General features: G+C 59.5%; 6 protein-coding genes across 6 annotated transcripts; 2 read left to right on the top strand and 4 right to left on the bottom strand.

Moving 5' to 3' along the window:
• Positions 1-1,858: 1,858 nt before the first annotated feature.
• Positions 1,859-2,817, bottom strand: PLICBS_006753 (uncharacterized protein; the record flags this gene model as incomplete). The annotated part of the gene is made up of 3 exons (XM_018328220.2): positions 1,859-2,386; positions 2,452-2,758; positions 2,810-2,817. 3 exons carry the CDS (start codon positions 2,815-2,817, stop codon positions 1,859-1,861), a joined length of 843 nt encoding a protein of 280 aa, XP_018173249.2.
• Positions 2,818-4,257: 1,440 nt separating this feature from the next.
• PLICBS_006752 (uncharacterized protein) lies at positions 4,258-5,325 on the top strand (the record flags this gene model as incomplete). Its single annotated transcript, XM_018328219.2, has 3 exons — positions 4,258-4,309; positions 4,383-4,536; positions 4,614-5,325. 3 exons carry the CDS (start codon positions 4,258-4,260, stop codon positions 5,323-5,325), a joined length of 918 nt encoding a protein of 305 aa, XP_018173248.2.
• A 133-nt stretch (positions 5,326-5,458) lies between these two features.
• PLICBS_006751 (uncharacterized protein) lies at positions 5,459-6,891 on the bottom strand (the record flags this gene model as incomplete). The annotated part of the gene is made up of 2 exons (XM_018328218.2): positions 5,459-6,412; positions 6,460-6,891. 2 exons carry the CDS (start codon positions 6,889-6,891, stop codon positions 5,459-5,461), a joined length of 1,386 nt encoding a protein of 461 aa, XP_018173247.1.
• Positions 6,892-7,138: 247 nt separating this feature from the next.
• Positions 7,139-8,647, top strand: PLICBS_006750 (ribosomal RNA processing protein; the record flags this gene model as incomplete). The annotated part of the gene is made up of 2 exons (XM_018328217.2): positions 7,139-7,324; positions 7,388-8,647. The coding sequence occupies 2 exons, from the start codon at positions 7,139-7,141 to the stop codon at positions 8,645-8,647; spliced, it is 1,446 nt and encodes a 481-aa protein (XP_018173246.2).
• A 1,808-nt stretch (positions 8,648-10,455) lies between these two features.
• On the bottom strand, positions 10,456-11,990 carry PLICBS_006749 (uncharacterized protein; the record flags this gene model as incomplete). Its single annotated transcript, XM_018328216.1, has 2 exons — positions 10,456-11,735; positions 11,834-11,990. The coding sequence occupies 2 exons, from the start codon at positions 11,988-11,990 to the stop codon at positions 10,456-10,458; spliced, it is 1,437 nt and encodes a 478-aa protein (XP_018173245.1).
• A 1,284-nt stretch (positions 11,991-13,274) lies between these two features.
• PLICBS_006748 (histone transcription regulator 3) lies at positions 13,275-19,559 on the bottom strand (the record flags this gene model as incomplete). Its single annotated transcript, XM_018328215.2, has 3 exons — positions 13,275-19,376; positions 19,428-19,502; positions 19,557-19,559. The coding sequence occupies 3 exons, from the start codon at positions 19,557-19,559 to the stop codon at positions 13,275-13,277; spliced, it is 6,180 nt and encodes a 2,059-aa protein (XP_018173244.1).
• Between the last annotated feature and the right edge of the window lie 204 nt (positions 19,560-19,763).

Genomic DNA, 19,763 nt, shown 5'->3' with positions numbered 1-19,763 from the left:
CGATTGGGACGAGCTGTTACCGGCGGCCGCCATGGCCATCAACAATCGCACGGCAACCTCCACGGGACAGAGCCCGTTCTTTCTCACGCACGGCTACCACATCGAGCCCATCCAAGTTAAAGAGAAGCTGCGGATGGACGGCAAGTCGCCCGTGGCCAGAGCAGAAGGCATCGTGCAACAGCTCCAAGAGGCAACGGAATGGGCGCAAGCTGCCATGGCTTCGGCACAGGAACGACAAGAGGAGAATACCAACACCCGACGGCAACCTTCAGACCAGTTCAAGCCAGGAGACAAAGTATGGCTTCGACTGCGCAATATTCGGTCCAATCGACCATCCAAGAAGCTGGATTGGCTTTCGGGCAAGTATACAGTCCTGGAGACAGTTGGGTCGCACGCATGTCGACTTGACACGCCGCCTGGAGTCCACAACGTTTTCCACGTGTCTCTCTTACGATTAGCAGCGGACGATCCGCTTCCGTCGCAGACATCGGACGACTATCGACCACCGGCGATCCTCACGGATGACGGCGAGTTGTGGGAGGTAGAGGAGGTTCGTGGACGGAAGAAGGTGGGACGGCAGTGGAAGGTGCTTGTCAAATGGGTTGGTTGGGTAGAACCAACGTGGGAACCGGTGAAGTTTGTCGCAGACACGACAGCCTTGGCTCAGTATGAAGCGGTTCATGGGAAAGTTGGATCGAGGCAACCCCCTCAAAACGGGAGGAGGAGGGGGGTATTGTAACGGGCTGGGCCCGTGTGGGTCTCGGCTCCGCTCTCGACCGGGATCCACACCAGCTCCGGAGCTCCGCTCAAAAGCTCGTGTTCCTTTCTGCAACTTTCTCTTCTCTTCTTTCTTTCTTTCCTTTTTCCTTAGCTTTAGGATACTCGTTGCAGTCGCTCAGCTAGTTGTCAACACACTCAGTTGAGACCGTTACACAGCCCGTCGCGCTTGCGGCACTCAGAGGCAATATACACAGCTGGGACCGGGCAGGGACCCTCTACTACAGCATCTCCAGGAAGGACGGCTCCCCTGTTGGCCTGACCACTCCGCTGTACGCGCACGACGGAGTCTGGCACCCGTCGAGGGAACACGATGTTCGGTACAGGTTTGACGCACCGTGCAATTACACCGCGCTGGTGAAGACTCGCAATGGGCATGTAATGAGCAACCAGGTAATTGTTGAGCGGGACCTTACGCGTAACAAAGAAGGAGATGGCGGGGGTCCATCCGCTAGTGACGCGAAAGACAGGGCTCGTCGAGTCAAGGTCATTTTCCTGGAAAGAGGGGAGAGGGTGTATTTTTGGTTACAGGTGAAAATGATGGCGGCGTTTTCCGGAGGAAAGAAGAGTTCCTGACGTTGAAAGGTGTGTGGAATCGGTTCAAACAGCAGCAAAACGTGGATTAGGGTGTGTTCAGCTTGAGTGGTGCTTCGTGTCGGTGGTAACCTGTGAACTCAAGATCAAGACATGGAGCATGCACCAGTATGACGAACGAAAACGGGCTTGCACTAAAGGTAGCTTTCCCCTCCTGTATCTGAACATCAGGTACCTATTAGGCTGGTACTGCTTCCAACGGTCTTGAACGGTGTCACCGCAAGCTTTGTCGTGCGGGCTACTGCCGAAACGCCTCGTCACGCCGGTACTGCCAACACGACGCATCGACGTACACCCGCTCATAACCCAGCGCCCCCTCGATGAGATGGAACAGCAGCGGCAGGCAAATGGACGAGCCGTCACCTGCGTGCCGGTCCGCCCACGCCAACGTAAGCGTGTCGTGCATCGGTGATATGCCAAATGCGCTGGGGCCGAGAGTCGCAGCAACGAGCGGCAGCTTCAGGCTCTCAGCGTCAGCCATTTACTCTCACATATCTCCAGGGCCCTTCGCCCCAGTAGGAACAGTGGTAATATAGGGAGGAAAACATGAAATGAGGGTCACGGGGCTCACCTTGTCGGAGCGGCGCGTGTTTGCGCGACACCACTTCTTGAGATACGACGCCAGGAACTCGAGCGACGGCCCGTGGCTGCACTGTACGCGCACCTCGTGTCCGCCATACACAATCATGTGGTATGGCGGGCGCAGGAGGAGCTTATCTGGCGGCGGGAGGGACGTCACGCTCGGCATGTAGCTGCTCTTGCCGGCCACGGCGAGTGTCGTTGGCTCCGCCGCGGAAGCCGCCACCGTGGTGGCCTTGCCATCGGATACTGCGACGCTGGTCCATTCCTCTGCCGCCGCGGCGCCGCCCTGCGCCTTGAAAGCGCCCTCGGCTTTCAGGCGCAGATGAGGGACCAGCGCGAGCGGGTCGTGAACAGGACCGGTTTTCGGGATGTGCAGGACAAAAGCCTTCCTAATATTGTTCCAGGACGTTGACGGCAGCTCGCCCTCGGAGACCTATTTCCCTCCGTCAGCGTTTTGAAGACCTGCGAAGGTGCTGCTACAACAGCATCGCAACCCACATCGAGCAGCAATCTGAGCGAAACCCCCTCCATCTCCTCGAGCAGCGTCTCGCCCCACGCCTCGCCCTCATCACCCCCCTCAAGCAACTCCAGCACAGCGCGGCACCACGCCTCGACGAGCCCGGCGACGGTCTCGACGACAGGCGCGGGGCCGTACGCAGGTTGCAGGGCCTCGACGAGGAGCGGCCACTCGGGCTCGCACTGCACGGTGCGACCGAGGCCATCGCCGAGCGCGGTGATGGCCTTGCGGGCGGCGCAGCCGGGGGCGTCGAAGCTGTCGCGCACGGCGACGCGGGCTTTGAGCGGGCTGTAAATTTATTAGATGGGGTGTTGCGAGTTTGAGTTTGTTGCGACTTACAGTGACATGCTGAGGTCTGGTGTACGTGTGGTGGTGGTTGTCCACGTCAATGATGGCGCGCAGTGGGAGTGGGCAAAGAGCGAGCGGGTTCGCAACGTTGTGTGTTGCGTTGGTGGCCGAAGCTGTTTCTTGAGCTCAACAACAACAATCACAGCATGTCGTCACTTCAGTTGTAAGCGGCGATAACACTTCGTACAGGGTTCAACAGTAGCATACCAGGACATCAAGCGACTAGGACTCCCGTTGCCCCATGGCAAGGCAGATCCAAGAACCGCCCCTCCTCTCCTCTTGACAGATCCATCCCCAACCAAACCAAACCCCATGCAGCCGCAGTCGCTACACATTGCCACATCGGAGACGGCTTGTCCCGGCGGCAGCGGCAAGGAGTCAGGAATCAGGATTGGCAGTGACAACAATGAACGCTCGCGCACGCTTGCGGCTCAGCTCCTCCCCGCTTCGCAAGCCACGTACCGCCCGCTGCCAGGAACCAGGGGGCTCCAAGAACGCCTACCGCAGTCGATAGTCTGTCGGAGCCTCCTTTCAGCCCGTGCCGAAGCCGAAGAGCTCAAACCCGCGCCGCCACATGCCGCGCCGCAAGCCCCCCCACGATCCGCATCCCCCCCGCTTCGTCCAATGGTTTTAAGTCGTCACATGGGGAACAAGCCATCAGCCGCATAGGATAGGGATTCTATCAGGCACCGGTCGAGTCCTGGACATGGACCCTGCCTAAGCTTATTATCGCCGCGCGTGGCGGGGGAGGAATGCAGCTCCATGAGCTACGACGACCACCCGCGGAACCGTTGCGCGCGACGAACCTAGCATAGTATAGTATCCTCGTCTAAACGACCCTCCCTCGCCTAAGGTACCCTTCTATCCCAGACAGGCAATTCTTCAAAACCCCCGAACTCAGCCTCAGTGCCTCACCCCCGAAAACGCCGCCCCTCGTGTGTGGCCCGAGTGGACTGGCCGGGGCCAATGGGCTGAGACGCCGCAGGATGGGTCTGGGCCCTGGTGCCTTGGCGGCGGAGAAATGAGACGGGGGAATAGAGGCGTTGTGGAGCTTGCACCCTGCACATCATTGAGCTTTCGAAGTCGGGGATGGATTGATGCAGCGTTGCCGAAGCCGCGGCGCGCGGGCGGGTAGGCGAGGTTGAAAGTCGAAATGAGGGCTGGGCAGGGCTGAATCCAGTCCGCGGGGTCGCTTGAGGACTGGATCGTGCAGCAAGTGCCGTGCATAGGCTGTCGTCATGTGTTTCGTTTCGTTTCTGTCCGTTGCTCTCTGTCACACGTCACTATATAAGCTCCCCGTGTAAGCTTGACTTTTGAGGTGAAACATTGTTATCTTCAGTCAGCCTTACCGTACAACCACACGTTCACTTACACGCTCGTCACCACTTACATCCTCCTTACGCCAGTCAGCATAGTCCATAGCTAGCAACACCATCACCATGAGCCGCCTCCCTCCCGTCGAGAAGCTGCCGCTGGCGCTCCGCAAGAACGGTAAGCTTATGTCCTCTTAAACGTTCGTCCACAAGTCACGGTGACGGCACGCTAACATCTACATGGTGGACAGTCCGTGACGACTGGGAGAGCAAAAAGCCCGAGTTCGAAAAGTCCCTATCCGACATCCTCGGCGAGCAGTGGACCATTGACATCAACCCCAACCAAATCTACGCCTACGCCGTCGATGGCTACGCCAAGGAGTCGCTCGGCTCCATGCTGGCAGCGTGCGTCTTCCACCCTCCCTCCCTTCTTCCATCTCTTCCACCCCAGAGCATCTCCACTGACATCAATGGCAATGCAGATACGTCTCCGGCGCCGAGTACCAGCTCAAGTACTTCGTCGAGAAGCACGGCGACGAGGGCCGCAAGGAGCTCAACACCCTCTGCCCGTCGCACGTCCTAACCATGGACCTCGACACCGAGGGCAAGTTCTCCTACTGCGGATGCGAGGTCTCCTCCCCCGACGGCAAGCTCGTGATGCTCTTCCGCGAGGGCAACCTCGGCACCAACATCGACTACGCCCTCGCCGTCGACACCCTCGTGCAGGCCCTCAACGCAGCGTCCGCCCCCTCCCTGCCCATGTCCTTTGTCGCGCGCGCCTCCATCCGCGAGGCCTACGACCCCGAGATCGCTAAGACGCGCGCCAAGATCGACGGCGCGCTCGGCCGCGAGACCGCCCTGGAGCCCAACTTTGAGGCCAACTTTGCCAAGCTCACCGCCGCGGGCGTCACCGACTGGCAGCATAACTTGGGGTACTTTACGCAGAGCTACCTCGATGCGTTTGGCGACTGGCTGGTGAGCAACAAGGCGGCCGAGGATGAGATGGTTCGCGACGGCGTCAACGAGGCTGTCGAAAAGGCCAAGGTCGTGTTCCGCATCGTCGACGAGGGGAGCATGAAGTCCACGTACAACGAGTGCGTCATCGAGGATGGCGTGTTGTACCTGCAGACGGTGCCGCAGTACTTTGGCACCAACATCAGTTACGTGGCGGAGAAGCTCATGGACCTGCTGTGAGGGATTGGGAAATACCAATGTAAATATATGACCCCTGGCTGCGGACATCAGCCATGATATTGAAGCGACAAATGACCCACGAAGAAAAGTTTCCGCACATCCGCCCAACGCCGTAGATACAATATGAAGCCTGTTAAATGTCCTTGCCAATCTCCGCCTCCTCGTCTTCCCACTCGCCGTCTTGCTCGGCCTTTTCGTTGACCTGGTACTCGGCGTCCCCGGCGAGGCCCTCGCTGTCGAATTCATCAACGTCCATGTCGCTGTAGTATTCGTCCTCGTCGTCCTCGTCGTCATCCTCGTCCTCGGCGTCGCCGCTCTTCTTGTTGGCCGCCTTTGCCGCCTTCTTCTTCTCCACGTTGGCCTTTTGCTCCTTGCGCCGGGCCTCCTTCTCCTGGCGGCGCTTCTCCCACCGCCGCTCGAGCTCCTTGATCTCCTCCTTGCTCTTGTGCACATACTCGTGCCACATGATCTTGCCGGCGCACAGGCCTTCCTCAACCTTGGTCAGGCGCAGCCGCATGCGCGGGCCCAGCTCGACCAGCTTGACGGCGCGGCGCTCCACGTGATCCTCCTCCTCGTCCTCGGGCCCGGCCTCGCCGCTCTGCTCGGCCGCCAGCCTGGCCTTGGTGGACAGGACCCGGCGGGGCGCGTTGTCGAGCACCTCCACTTCGGCGTCCGTCTCGACCTCGCTGCCGCTCGTGGCGTCCGAGATGTAGCCCTCGCCTTCGTCGCCGCCAATCATGTAGTCGGCAATGTCCTCCAGCTTGCCCAGGTTGGGCATCTTGCTCTGGCGGCTGGACTTGGTGGCGAGGAACTTTTCGGCGTTTTTGATGCGGCGCAGGGGCTTCGAGACGCCCGCGGATCGCGTCGTGATGGCGTAGTGCCTGAAGTTGACGATGAAAGTGCCGTCGTCCTCGGGCGACTTTTCGCGGTTCAACAGCAGGACGCGACGGATCGACTTGAGGGGGGTGACCTGGGGGTTGACGGGCGGGAAGAGGGATCGAAAGGCAGTGGTGGCAAGGGACTCGAGGTGCTTTGGGACCTTGGACTTGGCGTCGGCGTCGGGGGAGGTGAAGTTGTTCATGACGAGCTGTGGCGTGTCAGTATTGTTCCATGCTAGGGCCATCCGCAACTCACCAGAGGGGGCGTGAGAAACTCCTTGCCGCCGCCGCGCGGGTGCCTCTGGACCTTCTGGACGTCCTTGCACAGCGAGTACTGCTCGACGCGAAAGTGCATCGTCGGGCCGCGCGGGGCGAGGGCGAGGCGCATGTTGGTGTTGCCGCTCTCGGAGCGCGAGAAGAGCAGCAGGTGGGTGATGCCAAGGGGACCGCACATGACGACGTAGTCCTTGAGCTTGTTGCCGCGGCGCTCCTTGAGCCTGCTGGCGGTGCCGGGCTCCATGACACGGCGCACGTCGGTGGCGAGCTGGCTGATGCTCGAACCGACCTCGCCGGCGCCGATGCGGATCACCATGCTCTTGGGGTCGCGCGCGGTGGCGTGGCCGGCCGACGCCGTCTCGGGGTTGTTGGCGCCGACATGCGTGCGCTTCTTTGTGCGTTTGCGCGCCATTGCGTTGCGTTGTCGTGCGGGCAATTGCGGTCGGCGCGGGTGTTGGATTGGACGACGGAGGAAAGCTCTTTGAAGCCGGTATGGGCGCTCAATGCAGCTGCAGAAAAAAAGTTCTGGCGGGACCCGCGATAAGCCCGATAAGCCCGCCCCGCTAAATTTTTACTCCATCGTTGCATCCAAAAGTCGCACTCTTCTTCCACTTCTTCACTCCCCATTGTCGTCCTCTGCAGCGAATGCACTCGGCACAATGAGCGAAGTAAAACGGCGCAAGGTCGCGCCTGATGCGCCTGCCGCCCCGAAGAAGTCCAAAAAGGACAAGGCCCCCGATCGAGCCGCGCCCGCCGCATCTCCCGAGTCGACTGAAGAGTCGGCGACCGTCGATGGCGTCCCCGTCGAGGAAAAGGACGAGACGCCCAAGACGTTCAAAGAATTGGTGCGCCAGAAAAATCCTTAAACTTTAACTTGTGTGTGGCACTCCTGCTAACTCTGTATCCAGGGCATCGTAGATGCGCTGTGCGAGGCCTGCGAGGCCCTCAACTACAAGTTCCCGACGCCGATCCAGGCCAAGTCGATCCCCGTCGCCCTCGAGGGCCGCGACATCATCGGCCTCGCCGAGACGGGCAGCGGAAAGACGGCCGCGTTCGCCCTTCCCATGCTGCAGGCTCTGCTCGACAAGCCGCAGCCGCTGTTTGGCCTCGTCCTGGCCCCGACCCGCGAACTGGCGGCGCAGATCGGGCAAGCCTTTGAGGCGCTTGGCTCCATGATTTCGCTCCGCTGCGCCGTCATCGTCGGCGGCCTCGACATGGTGCCCCAGGCCATCGCCCTCGGCAAAAAGCCGCACGTCATCGTCGCCACCCCCGGCCGCTTGGTGGACCACCTGGAAAAGACAAAGGGCTTCTCCCTGCGCACGCTCAAGTACCTGGTCATGGACGAGGCTGATCGCCTCCTCGACATGGACTTTGGCCCCAGCATTGACAAGCTGCTCAAGTTCATCCCGCGCGAGCGCCGCACCTTCTTGTTCTCCGCCACCATGAGCTCCAAGGTCGAAAGCCTGCAGCGCGCCAGTCTGCGAGACCCCGTCAAGGTCAGCATCAGCTCCAACAAGTACCAGACCGTCTCGACGCTCCTGCAGCACTACATCTTCATCCCCCAGGTCCGCAAGGACACGTACCTCATCTACCTGGTCAACGAGTTCGCCGGCAAGTCGACCATCATCTTTTCTCGCACCGTCTTCGAGACGCAGCGCGTCGCCATCCTGCTGCGGACGCTGGGCTTCGGCGCCATCCCGCTGCACGGCCAGCTGTCGCAGTCGGCCCGCCTCGGCGCCCTCAACAAGTTCCGCGCCGGCACCCGCGACATCCTCGTCGCCACCGACGTCGCCGCCCGCGGTCTCGATATCCCTAAGGTCGACGTGGTCCTCAACTACGATCTGCCCGCCGACTCCAAGACGTACATCCACCGCGTCGGCCGAACCGCTCGTGCCGGCAAGTCGGGTATTGCCCTAAGCCTCGTCACCCAGTACGACCTCGAGCTGTACCAGCGGATCGAGGCCGCCATGGGCAAGAAGCTAGAGGCGTACCCGACGGAGAAGGAGGAGGTCATGGCGTTCCAGGGCCGCGTCGAGGAGGCGCAGCGGCACGCTAGGGTCGAGATGAAGGCCATTACCGAGGCGCGCAACAACCGGGGCCAAGGAGGAGGGCGTGGAAAGGAGCGCGGCAAGAGGCGGAGGGACGACATGGACAAGGAGGACGGCTAACACCTCTCTGTGTTGTACGAGTCTGCGCCTGCTTTGGCAGAAGCGAGGAGCTCGCCTTTCCTTATGATATACCCTAATGTGGAGTTGTTTACATGTGCTCAACCTTGCCCCTGCTATGACCGACTGCGTAACGTGAAGAAGTGGTATTCCAGCCAACGCGCCACGACAACAAGAAGGATGCGCCGCAATTAATGAGATCGAATCGCAGCCAGTTCGGTCGGCAAGCTTTCTCACCATCGCGGTCGCTTAAGTGAAGAACTCGTATATATACCAGCACGGCTCGAGTTCTACGTTTATATACCAGGGCGCGTCCAATGCCATCCGCTCCCTCTAAGAAGGTCAGATTGCTGGCGCGATCCTCTAAGTCGAGCTCATCGCGTCATACCCGTTCTCGGCGGCGCACGAGAGCGCCGTCCGATAACCGATATCCGTAATATTGGCGTTGACGCCATTCTTGAGCAGGGGCTTGACCATGCTGATATACCCGTTCTCGGCGGCGGCCCCCATACACGGCGTCCGATATTGACCCCTATCCTCTTGTATCATCGATATCGGCGTCTCCGCCGATACACATCTTGACGACCGCCTCGTGTCCATTCTTGGCGGCGCATGAAAGCGCAGTCCAACTTCCGACGCCTGCAGCGTCGATATTGGCGCCATTATCGAGTAGCAGCCTGACGATGCGATCTATGCCCGTACTCGGCGGCCAACGGAAGTGCGCCCTCTGGCCAGCCATAGCTGGAACCATGTTGTTCCATGGGGGCCGAAAGGTCTTGCCAATATGCACAGTCTGGGTTGTGGTCTGTTGAAGTGGTTGCCATTACGTATACTCGTGTTTATGGTACCCCGACGAACATTGAATATGGACTCAGCATCACGTTGGTTATACCGTGACATGGAGACGTGGGAAGGCTCGTGACGGAGGAGGGACTCCACCTGGGCAGAGGTGACTAAATGCCAAGGTGCAATCAGAAGTCTCCTTGAGGATACTGAGAAAGGCATCTACATGAGAGCATCGCACTCTTGAGAAGCTGGAATGCAGAGTTGCTCTTGTACTCGCACACAACATAGAGAAGGGGTGGTTCAACCAACGGATCGTGCTCCTACCCATTACAGCCCGCTCTGGCGCAGCGTGTATGGGGTTCTTTCAGCCGAAGCAGACGTTCACACCGTGCCTATGTCCAGCAACACCTACCTTTTCATGCCTGCGCCGCCGCTGGCGTCTGTAATAGCACGTCGCGTGACGACCTGCAGACATTCTGCATTGAGAGCGAATATACTCATCATGTTGGATCCTACCATCCAATGATACACGGCTGGAGATGTCCATCTGTTTCAGCTGACTTCCAGTATCCTGACGTCCAATATACTAAACTTCAATATACTGACGTTCCATATACTGACGTCACTGTCCCAGGGGGAGCCGTCCGCTCCCAAAGAGTTGGCGGCAGACTTGATTAGCGGCGTGAACGTGGACGTGAACGTGAGTTATGGGTCGGGCGAGGAAAACTGAACCAGAGCGTGGGGGGGGCGTTCGCGATTTCGATGGAGCTATTTTCACACGCCGGTGGTATTTGGCTCTGAGTGACATGGACCGGCAGCAAATTCGCAGATTGATCAACTTTGGAGGCAGGAGATAACTTGCATAGGCGCCGTCATGACGTCCTGGCCCCATCTACTCATGAATCGTGACGTGTGCCGTGACGAGACCTCCTGCTTCTGCTTCTACCGTCTCCTCTCCTTCGCCCCCCTATCCTCATTCTCACTTTGTCAACACTTCTACCCCCATTCCCCATTCCCGACCGATGCTACTGCCCCCTCATCACACGGCTCCCTTTCCCCTTGTCCCCCCACTGCCACATCTTGACCTCCCTCGGCGTCGGCAGCACATCCTCGACGCGGCGCCTCTTTCCCCCCTCATCTGCCGGGCACGGTGCCGACAGAGCGTGGTAACCCCCGTGGTCGGCGATGCGCTGCAAAATGTTCAGCAGGTTAAGGAAGTAGAACTGCGCAGAGCACCCGACATGCTGCACGCCCCGGCACACTCGGAGCCCGTTGAGCAGCAAGCGCCCTCCATCACCACCCCTGGCGACTGCCGCCGCTGCTGACCCTGAAGATTGGGAAGAGGACGACGGTGGGGGTGAGGGGGCAGATGATGAGAGAAGACCAAACCCGTGCTCGAACCAGTACTCGGGTGTCGTGTGCGCGTACTCGACCGGCCCGGACGGCAGCCACATGTACATGGGCGGCTGCGCCGTCACGATATCCTGCCTGTTGGTGACGCGCACCGTGACGGGCCCTCCTGCTCGCTCACCCCCGTTCTCGGCCCCCCTTGTCTTCGTCCCCTTTCTCAGTCTATGACTCCCGCTTCCACTCCCACCTCCCGACCCCGAGCCTCGCCTGCCCCCCATCCCCGCGCTCATCCTCTCCGCAAACACCGCGTTGCCCACCCTCGGCGCCCCATACGTAAACACATCAGCCTCCACGCCCGCCACGGAGCGCAGATACGCGCCCGCTAGAGTGGCCACCGCACCGCCGTACGAGTGCCCCGTGACCACGACACGGTACGTCGGCCAGTCGCGCAGGCACGTCTCCAGCGTCTCGTTGAGCAGCGGTCGCACGTTGCGGAACGCAGCTAGGAAGCCCCTATGTGCGCGGCACCCCTCGCAGTGTCGGTCACCCATTATCAGCCCCGACGACAGGGACGAGGATACGTCCTCCTGCCCGGCCTGCAGGTCGCGCATCCACTCCCACGCGCGCGACGTGCCGCGAAAGGCCACCACCAGGAGCTGCTGCGGGTGGTTGACGACGACGTTGCCGGCGATGTCGTGCGCCTCGGTGAGCTCGGCGATGGTTTGGGAAGCGCCGTAGATGGAGCAGCCGGTGCGCATGAGGGTCATATCCAGCCTTGGGTTTGCGCTGCTGCTGCTGGTGTTGTTGACGCCAATGTCGGTATCCTCGCCGCCACCCTGCTGGTGAGGCGTCGCGGTTGCTTGACACACCGGGTTGCCGAGCAGTCCGTCCCAGTTGTGCGGACAGTACGCCGCGTGCGAGTACGCAGCGAAGGTGTATATATCTTGGAGGTGGGCTGTCTCAGAGGCAGCGGTGTCCAACACGGTGAGCATCAGAACACAGGGCAGTGAGAGCCGGCTGGGACATGGGAATTTAAGGGGACGGTGGACCTACGGAAATCGAGACTGGCGGCTTCGCCGTGTACATCTGGGAACACAATGCCCCCGCCATTGCCGCCGCCGCGACTGGCACGGAACTGCGCGCCCACGGGCGCCAGCGCGGCGAGAACCCGGAGGCTCACGACTTTGACAAAGTTGCGAAACATGCGCATGACGGTGAACGTTGCTCAGAGTGTCGGACCAAGTAACGAAGGTGTTAGAGCAGACGAGACGAAACGGTAATCACGGAAACATCTGTACGTCCCGAGGTTTCAAACATCAGACGGCAACATGAACCATCTCATCGCGAGATTATCTGGCCCCTTTATACGCGGTACCACTCGCATCCACCGTGAGTACCATAAGCACGTCGTGAGAGTTCCTGCCCACCATACATGTATACAGCGCACTGCCGTATCTGGTGCCTTGGTTCTCACAACCGTGCATGGCATTTGATGGCATACCCGTACCATGGAAACCCCGTCTTTGGGCATGCCGTACCTTCTCTCCACTTGAGGTAGGCGAGGGACCAGTATCGGATCCTCCCCACGCATGAACGGTCAGTCATGTGCTTCAATGCCTCCCTTGGAGTTCCTCGTCCGCCGGTTAGACAAGATGATGGCTGGGTGACTGCGTCGCGGTCGGGAACGCGGCGGCGTATATGTTCATGTTGCGATGCTCACCATCCCGTGCCTCAACTGTGTGGCGGGCGTACCGGGAACACAGCTACACCCCCCCCCCCTTCACAGCTGATACCTCTCCAAGACTTGCAGTACTACCGGTCGCCAAAGAAAAATCCGTGCGCTTACACTCATTACACGTAGGATCCATCATCTCCAACCGGCGAAATATAGCACGGCAGGCCCAAAGCGCGCATAACATCAAACGTGATTTTTCGGTCCGTCATATTTATTTCGTCGCTGCCCACCACATCGCCGCCAAGCACAAACACACCACGGTACCGTTCTCCTACCTGAGTCCACCATTGTGGGGAGGTCGCAAAGAAGCTCCTCACATCGCATGAACCTGCCGCCGAGCCATTCATTTCTACTCATTCTCCGAACCCCGGTACTCGGAATCACGGCATCGTCCGTTCATCCATGCGACTTTATTGATCAGGCCGAACGGGGTGAGGTAACTCCCAGACGGAAGAGCCTGGCACATGTCCACGCTCTGTACCACGATCTAGGTGGCCCCGCTCACTTGGCAATGGACGACAGACAATAGAGGAGGGCAAAGGGACGAACAAAGCTGGCAATTACGGCAAAGGCTCTTCGTGCCGCGCCGTTCCTAGTATACACTCATAAAACATGTCATACGCCTGCCATCCTATCCGGTACTGGCCGCTTTGGCCTCCGCCAAGCCCAAATCCCAATCTACTGTACAGCCTAAACGCCCCGCGTGCCACGACCATAGGCCATCTAACCCATGCGGCATCCAGGCAGCCCAGGCATGCTCTACGCCTGGGTCGTGTCCTGGTCTGAGCCGTCCTCGGCGTCGGCCTCACCCATCTCGGTGTCGTCGTTGCCGAGCTCTTCCTCCTCCCCTTCCTCGGCCTCATCCTCGTCCTCGCCCTCCACGTCTTCTTCATCGTCCTCGTCTTCGCCAACCTCTTCGGCTTCTTCCTCGTCGTCATGCTCACCCTCGACTTCGTCCTCGTGCTCATCCACATGCTCATCTTCGGGGTCGTCCTCCTCCTCGTCCTCGCGTTCATCCTCGTGCGCAACGTCTTCCACGTCGCCGCCGTCTTCCTCGTCTTCGTGCTCGTGCTCGCCCTCTTGCTCTTCGTGCTCCCCTTCGGCACCCTCGTGCTCCTCAGCCTCGTCTTCATCGGCTTCTTCGGCTTCGTCTCCGCCTTCGCCCTCACTCTCGCTGCCAGCCTCTTCGCCGCTCGTTTCACCGCTTTCGTGGGCTCGGCTCAGATTGGGAAACAAAAGACCAGGCGGGACCTCCTCGTCGTAGCCTTCGGGAACATCGCTCAAGTCGCTTTCGTCGTCTGCAGAGTCGTGGATGCTGCCGACTTCCGTGTCGTGCTCCTTGTCGGCCCGAGAGTCATCGTGACCGTCGTCCTCGGCCTCGTCGTGCCCGTCCGCGTCCGGCATTTCCTCGTCGAGGTTCTCCGCCGCCTCGCGACGAACCTGAGCGTCAGGGCCTTCATCGTCGTCCTCGTCGCTGCCGGCATCGCTGAGCGCCATGGCTGGGGTCTGGCTGCCGCGCTTGCTGGACATGCTGCCGACGCGGCTCTTGGTCGTGACCGGCTTCGGCATCTCCATCGCGCGGACGACGGCCTGTTCTGCCTTGCGGAGGATGTCAGGTCGCCTCACTCCTTTCCTGGCCCGCGGCGCAGCCTCGGACTTGTCGGCGTCGAGGGGTGTGGCGCTTCCTGCCGCGCTGTCTTGCCCGTTGGTTGGGTTGAGCAGGCTGCTCAAAGACTTGGGCTGCTTTGCGTCGGCTTGCGCGACGGCTTCTAGCTGAGCGGCGACCTCCTTGGCGTGGTTCCTCTCGGCAATGATCTTGCTCGGCTCCACCCCAGGCAGCGTGGGCGCGACGTCGAGGTAGATCTTGGTGTAGCAGTCGTTGATGAGGTCGTCGATCGGCGTCGCCTTCATGAGGTTGACGTTCAGTTTCTTCAGTTCCACTGCTTCCTTCATACAGGCGAGCTCCTCGATGTGAGGGCCATCTCCAGCAGCCCATTCCGTAATTCGCTCGCTGATGATTTCAAACTCCTCGGTCGACAGCGATTTGTATGCGTCATCCGAGGCCGGCGGAACCTTGTAGGCGGCGCGAAGGAGCTTGATGTAAGCCATGCAGCAGGTTGCCCAAAGGTCCGTGAAGTGGTAAAAGTCGGCCCCCTTCTTTCGCAGCCGTCGGAGCAAAAGCTCGAGGTTGGTGCGGTCATCCATAATGAGGAGCAGCTTCGTCATGAAGCGCACGTACTGCTCTGTGAAGACGTAGTGTCGGCCCGGCCGCTCGGCATCGCACTTCCACACATTCATGACCATTGTCTTGGTGAACATGTTCTCCTTGAGGATGGCAAAGGCAGCCTTGGCCTCGACTAAGCCATCGCCCTCGCCCTCGTTGAGTGACTTACCCTCCTCGAACAGGATCCGGGCGTGCCGCATCACGATCCGATGGTGCCAGTTAGACTTGTCCTTGTCGCGGAGCTTGGTAAGGTTGCGAATAATGTATTCTTCCCAGTCTTCTGGTTCGGAGAAGGCCGCATAGTGGTCCTCGGGGTACAGCGGCACACCAAATGGCTGCTCTGACAGCGTCGTTGCTGCTTCCTTTGCAGGCATGTCACCCCGGGTGACCATTTTGTGCAGGACAGAGGCAATCTTGTAATGTGGCTCCAGGATGGGGTCGCTGCGGCGTGACTTTTGGGCGTTGGTGGCCACCTCAATCGACTTCTTCAGAGAGTCAACGACTAGAGTCGTCGTTACCCTCGCCTTCCGGTCAGTCACGTCCAGCTTTTCCTCCGGCGTCTGGAACATCTTCCAGTAGCACTTGGCCAGCATGTACGAGTTCTTCCAGTTAGCAGGCCTCCGCGCCATGGCCATTCGGAAGAGCTTGGCCGCAAACTTCCAAACCTTGTACTCGGACATTTCGTCATGGAGGATCTTCTTGAACGTGCCCGCGCCCATGTTTTCTATGAAGAAACGCTCCTGGTCCGAGTGCTTGAAAGGCTCCATGGCAAAGGGCTCGCGGCTCGACGAATACAAGCGCATGGCGAACTTGTGGTAGAGATCGTGCAGGGGGTCGCTATCGTTGACGCCAATCTCCAAGTGTCGCGAGTGGGACAGCGCCAGCGTGTAGCAATGGATGGCATTGCGTTGGAACTTGACCAGCTCCGCGCGGTCTTTGTTCATCTTGTCCGCCGACCAGAGCACCGACTCGTCAAGCTCGTAATCAAAGCACTCCGCAAGGCGAAACCATGCCTCCCAGTTATCCGCGGTGAACTGCAACTGCAGTCGCAGAAACGTCGCGCCGATGCGCAGATCATCCGTGGCGCCCGGCGTCTGGCGGCGGTTGAGGTCGACGCCCTTGAATTTGGTCAAGGCAATCATGCCTAGCAGGAAGAACCAGCCAAACTTGGCCAGCGCCGCCTCGGGCACATTGGCGGTGACCGAGTCGACCGCCACGCCGCCAGACAGGGCCTGGTAGAGGCGAAGCGGGTGGATGGGCTTCTTGAGAATCTCGGTGAAGTTGCGTAGGTTGTGGTACATCTGCGGCGTGGACTTGGGCTGCCCAATGGTCTGCTGCATGTGCTCGATCGTGGTCTTGAGGTCGGACTTGAGGAGGTCCTTCATGGGCATGCGATTCGCAAGTGTCATGATCTTCTCCACCAGCTGCATGGACTGACGCTTCTCCAGCTTGTCGTAGGGACAGCCGTGGTCCTGCACCTCCCAGACGCCGACGCCCAGCTTAAGCCCGTGCAGGTCATAAAGTACCTGGCCGAGATGGTCCTCCCAGTTTTCAATGTTCTTAAACTTCAGCAGCTCGAGGCGCATCATCTTCAAGAAGATCTTGTTGGACGCCTTGCAGAACTTGCGCAGGCCGATGGCTCGATGGACCGCGGCGAGAAAGTCGGCCAGGTCGTTCTCAGGTGAGATGACGCTCTCCTGCTGGGGTAGCGCGGCCTTGAACAGGGTGTACTGCAAGGACCAGGCGCGCACCTGCATCTCTCGCAGCTTGTTCACAAGGCTCATGAAGGTGCTGTTGTTGGAGGGGGCGGTGGTCATGCCGATCCGGGCCTCGTCTTCGCACAGAGGGGCGACATGAAGCAGACAGCTGACCTTTGCAATGGCACAGCTGCTGGATCGGATGTGATCGTCATCGATGATGTCAAAGGCACTTCCGTCATTGAGCGCGGTGGAGAGGGCCTGGATGAGCAGCTCGTCGAGGGACTTCAGAGTCCTCATGAAGAGGAGCCTGCGAGACTCGTCCGGCGTCTGCGCGTACGTGTCCCCTTCGAGGTCTGCGACGATCATCTCGATGCTCTTCAGAAGGCACGAGAACCGCTTCGTGGGATACTGGATCTTGGCATAAGCGTCTCCCAGCCGTGACCACAGAAAGAGCCGCAGCTCCGTGCTGCTATTGAGCAAGAACTTCCACAGATCGCGGAGCCCTTGGTTTGCACACTCCGATATGGGGCGCCCATCCACTGGCTTTTGGTCTCCCGACTGCTCGTCAGGTCCATCCACTGGCTTGTCTTCCGGTGACGTCTCATCGGGCCCTGCCGAGCTTCTAGGCGACTCTTTCGAGATGTAGACTGATGACGGGTTCAGAACAGGCTCCAGAGTCTCAATGACGTGCACCGGATCCTCCATCTCTTCCTGGAATAATCCAAGGAAAAAGTCCATGGTTGTGAGCTTGGAGATCTCGCGATCCGCGGCAGCGGCTGAGATGGTCGGCATGACCACGTTGTTTGGCAAGTCGACCTGCGCAATGTCTTCCGCAGTCAAGAAGTCGCGGAGCGATGTCCAAAGCAACAGGATGTGCTCCCGAACTGGATTATCTGCCAGAGAGGAGGCCAATACCGATGCCCAAAGGAACCGCACGCACAGAGGATCCTGGTCAGGACGACCAAGCAGCCGCACATAGGTCGAGGCGACGTCTAGCCAACGGTCCAGTCGGTACTTGGTCTCCATGCGGGTGGCATAGTCGACCGCGCTGCTGGGATTCGTGATTCGTTCGTATATGTCGAGATGCAGCTCGAACAGCATCGGCACCAGCGTCTCCAGGTCTGTCAGCCTGTCCGGCGCATCGGCAAACATCTCAAACTGCCCAATGATGCGCTCATAAAGTATCGCATCCGCGCGGTTGAGCATCTGAACAACAGCGACTTTCATGGGGTCAGACCACTTCGAATCGGCGTAACTCTCGCTCATGGACCGCACCCATTCAAAAGCAATGTCATCGCTCGTCATCCAGTCTTGGTGCTTGGACACTCGCTCGGCAAACTTCCTCAGCCCCTGAGATTCTTTGAAGGGCGGCACTTGGGGCTTCTCCTGGGATCCTGATTTGGCGTGTTCGAGGAATGATGAAAGACCTAGAGTCGCTTGCTCCTTCTTGTTCAGCAGCACCATGGCTGTCTCCTCGCTGAAGCCGGTCATGATGCTGCGCAGGTCCAAGGCTCCCCGCCGCGTGACCTTGGAGGGTCTGTCCTCGACGGTACAAGAGTCTAGCAGCTCCTGCAGGCAGTCAAGGGTGTCTTTGTCCTCGACGCCGAGGCTCTCCAGTATGTTTTTCGTCATCTGGAATAGATTTGAGTCGACTTCCTGGTACGGCTGGATTTGGTTGGCAATGAGGGTGCTGGGGTCGGTGGTTTCCTCGAGGTCCTTTGTCTCGGTTCGCCTGCGGACACGTTTGCTACGCTTCTCGGCGCCGTTGTCTTCGGTCGCCTCAGGAAGTCCTGCTGTTGACTGGGATCTCTTTCTCGTGGAAATGGAGGTTTCGCGCTCTTTCTGCGATGGCTCAGACGCCTTTGAGCCTTCGTCGGTGATGTTGGATGTCTGTCGCTCCAGTTGCTTCGACTTTTCTTTTGCGTCGGCCTCCGCTGACTTTTCGTCGGCGGTGCTGGTCTCTGCGTCTGGTTGACTTTTCTTGTGCTCATCGGCTTCGGCCATGTCCGCGTCTTCTTGGGCTGCTTTCAGCACCTGCCGGCAGGCATGCAAGGCGCCGCTGGTATCCTGGAGACACTTCATTAGTTCGAGACCAAAGTCTGGCCAGCTTGTGATGGCTTCCGCGACATCCTCGTTTGCAGACTCTTGGCCGTCTTCGGGTCCATCGCCGATAGCTCTCGGTGGTTCGGCGCCCGAAGGTAGCGGCGTCAGGGTCGAGGTCGGGTCGGGCAGAAAAGGGATAGGGTCCAAGTGTCGCTTGATGAGGGCCGGCATCTCCATGTTGAGCCATGGCGCCATCACGGGGTGTGACAGGGACATGTTGTCGTCGAGCACTTGCAGATGTTCCTTCAGTTGCTGACCAGCAAGCCCCTCGGCTAGGGAAGGCGGCTCAACCTCCATGATGGCGGGGTCATCGTCCAGTTCGACAGCCGCCTCCAAGCAGTATCGCTTGATGCGGCCGCTGTTCATGGAAGCCGCGAAGCGAGCAGCCCTCCTCCATAGCTCCGGGTCCGAGGGATCCTGGTCCAGCGCGGCCGTCCAGTTGTCGAGAACCTTGCTCGCTAGCTCGTCATTGTAGCGCAGCCGAATCTTCTTCTGCCATTCTGGGTCCGACTTGCACTCATCCTTGAGCTTATCAAGGAAGAACTGGCCGTAGTTCTTGTACGAAAGATATAGAGCTTGCGACAGGCTGGCCGCAACACCATCGGCTCCCCCAGCGTCAATGTCTAGGCCGGCGTAAAAGGACTCGAGAGCAGACACATCGGGGCGGCCATCAGCCTGTCGTTCGGCGCGTTCGTAGTCGGTTCTCGCTTCTCTATAGTCGAATATCTCGGACGCAAAGAGTTCCTTGTAGGCAGCGGCGGCTGCTTCGCGAGCTCGAGGGCCTTGGGCATGGAGCTTCAGCGCGGTTTGGAAGCGCTTGAGGGCCTCGTCGACCTAGATGGCATCAGCGGCAGTCAGATATATCAGTGAGCTGGTGCGACGGACATGAAGCTCCTTGGTGGTATCAATCTGCTCGTCGACATTCTCTTCGGGCTCGAGGTTGATGGCCTGAAAGGCAGGCTGCAGCGACTCGTTAGCTGGCGCAAGCGAACTGGAAGCGGTTACGGGGCGTACCATTGTCGCAGACGGACGCTCACAAGGAGCGGCTCATGCGTCTTGCCTAGGTCGGAGGGCGAGCCTCAGCGTCTCTGTGCCGGGCGTCGCTCAAGAAAGCAGATGATGGCGGCATGCACAAAGAGGCGCGAGTTAAATTGATGGGCGACCTGCTCGAAGCGCGACGCGATGAGATAGATTCACTGCCGTAGCCTGTCCCGCGCAGCC

The sequence above is a fragment of the Purpureocillium lilacinum genome (genome assembly GCF_023168085.1).
Source record: "Purpureocillium lilacinum CBS 284.36 DNA, scaffold_5, whole genome shotgun sequence".
Lineage (NCBI taxonomy): Eukaryota > Fungi > Ascomycota > Sordariomycetes > Hypocreales > Ophiocordycipitaceae > Purpureocillium > Purpureocillium lilacinum.
The sequence above is the reverse complement of the archived record's forward strand: the minus strand, read 5'-3'. Positions and strand labels throughout refer to the sequence as shown.